The 6,956-nt window shown below is 40.2% G+C and overlaps 1 protein-coding gene across 1 annotated transcript in view; it reads right to left on the minus strand.

Annotated features, from left to right (window-relative positions):
- TSPAN13 (tetraspanin 13) overlaps nt 1–6,700 on the minus strand; it is a 32,434-nt gene extending 25,734 nt beyond the window's left edge. Inside the window, exon 1 of the mRNA XM_069461606.1 lies at nt 6,428–6,700. Coding sequence (XP_069317707.1) covers nt 6,428–6,490 — 63 coding nt within the window. The 5' untranslated portion in view covers nt 6,491–6,700. The remainder of the gene's footprint in view (nt 1–6,427) is intronic.
- Nucleotides 6,701–6,956: the final 256 nt, after the last annotated feature.

Here is a 6,956-nt window from a genome sequence, read left to right on the forward strand (position 1 = left end):
TAAAGAAAATGACCTGGGTGCATCTTATAGCACAATTATATTAAAAGAACCCCAGACAACTACAATTACAATACAATTTAACAGAAAGTAGATTTGTTCATGGCAAAGGCTGCAGGAAACCCACAGAGGTGTTTGAATGGTTGGCCAACAATAGAACAAAAGAGGGCATTTCAAGAAATATTAGATTCTACGGTGGACAGATAAAAGTAATTCCTACTTAATATTATTAATTTTTAACCTACTGCTAACTTTCATGCTTTAAAATATTTAGCTGTGCTTCTGGATTTAATTTTGATTGCTGTGGGCTAAAAAAAAAAAAAAAAAAAAACCCTAAGTATCATTTTACAAAAGTTTTCCTTATGCAAGTTTTAACTGTGAAAAACAGTTGGAAAGGGGGCAGCCAATTCTGCAAATTCATTTCAGGAAATATTTAGAGAACAAATTATGTTCTATGTTAAAAACAAACAAACAAAAAAACACTACAAACTGGAGGATGCAACAAGAGAAAAAAAATACATGATCTCTGCCAAAAGGAAGTCAATGGTCTATCAGGGGAAAAGAACAGGCTCACAATTATCTACAATATGTAGCTCTGGTAAGGTTAATGGCAAAGACAAAGTAAAACAAAACCTTCTAACACCAGCTCTCATATGCCCTCCCTCCTACCCACAAATTCTGACTGAATTAATCTGGGCTGGCACTCAAAATATTAAGATACCAAAGAGAAAATTTTAAAGTAAAGATAAAGCCTCTAGGGGGATTTATTCAGTAACTTTCCAAAGACAGAGAAGGGTTTAAGATTAGCAAAAGGGCAAAAAATTGTGGGGAATCCCTGATGGCTGAAATATATAAAGCACTGTACATGGAAGGTTACTGGGCAGCGAAAGATCTTGAATGACATGCTCATGAATTTGGGTTTATTGTCCTAGAGTTTTCATAAATTATTACAAGTGGGTTTGGATTATTCCTTTTACAGTGGTAAGATGTATGAAGATGAATGCAGGTAAAATGTGATAAGAAGGAAAGACCAAACCCAGCCTGCTTTCACCAATAACTCAAATGTGTTTGAAATGACGACCCCACTGTTAAAACTGTGTATAAATTAAGCCATTGAGGTCTTCAAATATCACTTTTACAATATGGGATGAATTTTCCCCCAAGTTAATTGTTTCTTTCTTTGAAAATGCCTTTCGTAATTTTGTAAAGTTTGTGAACATCGATAAGTTCATTTCAAGTGAAAAATGGCATGAAGGGACATTTTTGCTACTGTATTTTTAAATCAAAAGTTAAGAAATTTTAAGAACATATTTGGCACAAAAGCAGATTATAAATATCAGCATAATGATGTCCTCTGAAAATTCAAGGGCCTGTAGATAGTGAATCATTTTCTTAATTCCAACCACAAACAAATATTCAGCAACCAAATTTTATACATTCATTCAGTGGTTTTAACAATGACAGAGAGAGAATACTACAAACCTAGTCACTCACTAAAATATTAAACGAGAATAATTTGAAAAATGATCAAAATTTTGAAAAATGGCAAATTCAATAATTTGAAAGCAACTGTAATAAGATTTTTCTTTGATTGAAATATTGGTGTTTTTCATTTATTTTGGGGTTGAGACTGAACAAAATTACAATTTTCCAATTACAATTGCCCCATTGACCAAATTAGGATACCAAAAAAACATGCAATTAAGCCTAAAAATTGCAATTCCAAATTTACACTTACCACACCTCAGTCATTTTTTTTCTTACAACAGAAAGATTCTGTTTACATTGAAGGTATGAACTCTTGCCCCCATGGGGCCTGGTGACTTAACTCCAGCCTGTACACATTAAATATCCCAATAGCTTAAAAATCTTTTCATTATAGCACAAAGGTTTGTAATTCAGAAGTTTAAAGTAATTCAACTTTTTCCACCTGAAGCTATAACAACTTAATTTTATTTCTGTACTACATCTAAAGCATTTATATACATTATCTCATTTTATCTTCACTACAACTGCATGAGGGAAGAATGGAAAATTTCATCACCGATTTATAAATGAAGAAACTAAAACTCTATTAAAGCAAGCTGTTTGTCCAAGTAGAAGAGTTGGAGAAGTTTCATTTTCTTCAAATTTCCGGTGATTTTTCTCCCCATGAACTTTTTCTTTATCTGACAGATATGGAACATTTTATCTACCATAAAATGCATCCCAACTTGAGACGTTAAAATGTAAATTAGTGTGTCTTAGAACTAGATATAAATAGATGTAAAGTCTTAGAACTTAGATATAAATCAGTATTTTTTTTTTTTTTTGAGACAGAGTCTTGCTTTGTTGCCTGGGCTAGAGTGAGTTCTGTGGTGTCAGCCTAACTCACAGCAACCTCAAACTTGTGGGCTCAAGTGATCCTCTTGTCTAAGCCTCCCAAGTAGCTGGGAGTACAGGCGCGAACCACCATGCCCGGCTCCAATTTTTTTGTTTCTATTTTTAGTTGACTGGCTAATTTTTTTCCTATTTTTAGTACAGACGGGGTCTCGCTCTTGCTCAAGCTGGTCTCAAACTCCTGACCTCAAGTGATCTTCCTCCCACCTCTGCCTCCCAGAGTGCTAGGATTACAGTTCTGAGCCACCACGCCCGGCCAAATCAGTATAATTTTTGATGCTGTGTGAGAATTTTTATCAAAACAACCAAAAGTATAAAAAAAATCACAAAATTAAAAAATAAGAAAAAGAAATAAACTTGGGAAGATTTTAGAAGAATGACACACACACACAAAAAAAAAACAAAACTGCAACTTCCAAAATTTCCCTCCTGACTTTAAAACCGTAAGTTAAAACCATTCATTCATTCATACATACCTAAAACTGGCAGTGAAACTCTTAATGTCCCAGTACATACACTTTTGGTCATAATTTTCAGTTTGGTTTTATTTAACAAAGTCAGCTACCATTTTTTAAACCACCAATCCCATGACAGATTATACCTTTTTTGAAAAATAGAGCTTTCTTCTCTGGTTAAGAAGCATAAGCAGATGTATTACTAAGCTTTAAAATGTTACATATTTTAATATAACATTTATTTCATAGTTCCAAAATTCTCCACCAGTCACTAAGTATAGTTTTAAAAGTCCTGTTTTGCTATTTGTCAAATATTTTCAACCTGAATTATTCATATAAAAATAACATTGAAAATAAATCATTTTCCCAAAATAGTGTTAATTTTTATTTACATCCTAAATGATATCAAAAAGATCCACATGCTATTTCTACATTCCCCCAATTCAATAACACATTCTTTATTCCCCCAACTTCTCTAAACCAAAGCTCTCCCCCAGTCCTAAATTTTATGGCACAAAAAGTCAATATATCCTTTATATACTATTTAATTTTCCCACTGCATGTCCCCCAACTAGATCCTGTCTTCACAGGGTGTTTGTCTTTATATTTAATTATTATTTCCCACAGTTCTCAGCACAGTGCACACAGTAGGCAAGTGCTTACTGACTAAATATAGTTCTTGAGATCATATGTAGAAAAGTATTAATAGTAAATTTTTTAAAAAGGCTTCATCAAAGCATATTGATTATTAAGCCCTATTTGGTTCGCCGTTGCATTTCCAAACGGAGAACAGAGCTTGGCACATAGTAGGCACCTGAAAAATATTTGTTGAATGGAAGAAATTTCAGTTTCTTTAAACATAGGAAGCTCTGAGGGAAGTCATTCCCTCTCTTAGAACACCATGAAGGTGAAATAAGGGATTATAGCTTCCCCCCTCCTTCTGTACTTACAAATTGCTAACATACACTACACTAATTTAAAGTTGTCCAGTACTAGAGATCCTGTTAACTAAAACCACCAAGCCATAAACAAAAACAAAAATCAACTCTTAACCTCTGTCTAGTGACCAAATTTCCATGACAGGTTTCAGACTTCCAACTTGTTTTAGTGACATGGTTTCTGGACTGATCATGAATCTAGCATAAACCTCGGACTCATAATTGGGCTACCTGAGCATGCAGACAGTTCAGCTGGGAGAATCCTAAGTTCCTCAGGAAAATGCTTCAACCCAACAGTAATGATGTTGAAGGCAGCCATGGCCTTTACACCTGCCATTCCCATATGCAATCCTAGTTTTACCAACACTTTAGAAATGACCTCAGACCTAATCCTGCAGCTTTGGGTACAGGCAGTGACCAGGGTGAGATTAGAAGGGTCCTTCTATTCATGATTTACAAAGAAATGTCTCCCAGGTCCCCAAGCTCCACCCCACCCTCAACCACTTCACATTTTTTTCCATCTTAAAATGTTGAAAGAGAGACCAGGGAAGATAAAGAATCTAAATAACAGCTATGACACATTTTCAGCATCTATTTAAGACTTGGTCCAACTTTTACCTGCCATTTGCCTCCACTTTAAACTGCTGAACTTATTTAAGACTATGCACAATGTATGAGAAGTGACCACTATTCATTGTAAGAAATGTCCCTTTGCTTAAAAAGTTTATGATTTAAAAGGACTAACCATTTTTATAGTCTCATGAATTTCCAATTCATTAAGTTTTACTGTATAGCTATTAAAATCAATAGAATACACTTTGAAGGTCAATAATTTAGAATAGATATTAATAGTCTTAATATGTCCCTTTAGATCACCTTTTTTCCACCTTACTTTCCTGATACACTGTAAATACAACTAAAAATGATATATCTTGCCTTTTAAAAAAAATATTGCACATCAATCTATATAGACAATTCAGTCACGTAAATACACAAAGTAGACATTCTACTATGTGTAAGCAGACACTCTAAGTGTCTGGCAAACAGATGACTAAATCATTGACACGAAAAAAAAAAACAGAGGTCAGGGCACAAAATAGGAAATTTGAAGTTCTAAGCAGACCAGTCACACTGATTAAAATAAAAAAAAACTGGAAAATTGGTCAGCATTTACTGAATAAACAACCGATGTGATAAGCATGCATCAGGTAAGACAAAGATGGATTCTGATCTGAAACTTGACATGTATCTCCAAGGAACTGTATCACCAGATGTTCTAGAATTTTTTTGCCCCGTAAGTACCACTAATGACCGTGTTGACTAAATTCCTTCTAACTAGCCAGGAAAGCATACTCCATGCCTGTTTCTGTCTTGCCTTCAAAGCTTTGCAATCATGTTCACATACAAAGGAACGGTAATGGTAAAACGACCCAGGCTCTCTCTCCTGTTGGTGACCACAAGGCAGCCTCTCTATTCCAAGGATGTAACCTAAGCTTGCACAGATGGCCTAGCTCTTCACTAATGCAGGGGTGCTCGGTTTGTTTTCAGGGTGGGTGCTGCAAAGCACCAGGTGTATTTATAGAAGGGAGCAAGACTGTGATGGAGGGATGACAGAAGAGGAAGTTTCTTCCCCCCACCCCCGTAGAGGCAGCCTGTGGAAAGATCTGGATTCCACAGCCTAGGTTCCCCTCCTCACTCGCCAACTTCTAGCTGTGTAAACTTATTCAAACCCTTTTTGGTCTGTTACCTTATGTTTAAAATTTAGACAATGCCCCCTTCCCTCGGATAGTTATCAGATAAAGAATGAACACGGTGTACGTGAAACCGGGGACGTGGCAGGCATTCAATAAACGTCAATCTGTCCTCCCCATCCTGTTCACCCAGAATTGCGCCTCAAAAATTACAAAGATAGCCTGCAGCGGTGGAACCCAGAGGCCCCAGTTGATTAACAGGGAAAGAAATGACTTGGGTGGAGGCTCGCTTATTTACTGGAGGACTTCGTTTAAAATGGAGTTAGGCTATTGATAAGGGAGCAGACACATGGAAAAAGCATCAAGTAGGAGCAAAACTGGCAACAACAATAGCAAAAAGACATCCCTGTATTGTAAGCACGAAACAAACTTCGGAAGCAGCGGATATCCTGTGAACCTACTCGGTGGCCTCAATTAAAATCACAAGAGCACGTAGAGCTAACCCCGAAGCAGACCATTCATATGCCGCCTCATCAATTTCAAACCGCGCTATTCTGCAAAACTGTCCGCAAACCCCAGGCTGCTCTCCTGCCCCCAAACGTGCCCCAGATGGGCTTGGAAGCTAGGAACGAGCAGCAGCAGAGATCGGGAAGTGGGAAGGTCTGGTTAAATGTCTGAAAAACAAGGAGGTGGGTGAGGGGGCGGGGTGGAGCAATGTGGCAGGGACGCGTCCAGCGAGCCTGAAAGACTGCTGCTTCACAATGAAGGAAAGGAACAGACTGCGACAAGCGCCGGCTCCTGGTCCCCGGCCGGGGACTGATGGCGAGGCCCGGGGCGCGCACAGCGTGGGAAGACGGGAAGGGGGCGCGGATGCAGCGAGTGAGTCGCCGGCCAGGCAGGGAAGCCAAGGAGCGCCCAAGCAGGTGCAAAGCCCCTAAGCGGGTAGGAACGCGGTCGGGGTACTCACGGTGTAGAGCAGGTTGAGGGCGCACAGGCAGTTCTTGGAACACGCGAAACCCCCGCAAACCATCTTGGAGCCTGTGATTACCGGCAGCTGCCTGTAAATTCGATTCCTGCGGAGCTTCCCGGGCAGCTGCTTTGTCCTTGCCTTCAGGGCCTGGCCGAGGCGGGGCAGCAACGCGGACACGGGTAGGGGGCCGGGGCCTGGGGCTGCCGAGTGCAGTGCGCCCGCCGCGGCTCAGAACCGCTCTGGAACCTGCGGCCGCAGCAGCTGGAGCCCGAGCCCGAGCCCCGCCCAGCCTCCCGTCTCGCCCCGCGCGCTGATTGGCCGCTGGCAGGGAACAAAGGTAGAAATATGCAAATAAATGCGCTCTCCCGGCCCGGATCCGGGAGGGGCGGAGCGGTCCCAGGGCGAGGGAGAGGGGGCGAGGCCGTGGGGGAGGGAGCCCTAGGCCAGAGCTTGTGACAGCGGCCTCTGTGTCATTCCCCAGGAAGCAGGTGAGGAGAAGAGGGCGGGGCTCGGAAGAGATCCACGC

The sequence above is a fragment of the Eulemur rufifrons genome, chromosome 29 (genome assembly GCF_041146395.1).
Source record: "Eulemur rufifrons isolate Redbay chromosome 29, OSU_ERuf_1, whole genome shotgun sequence".
Classification (NCBI taxonomy): Eukaryota; Metazoa; Chordata; class Mammalia; order Primates; family Lemuridae; genus Eulemur; species Eulemur rufifrons.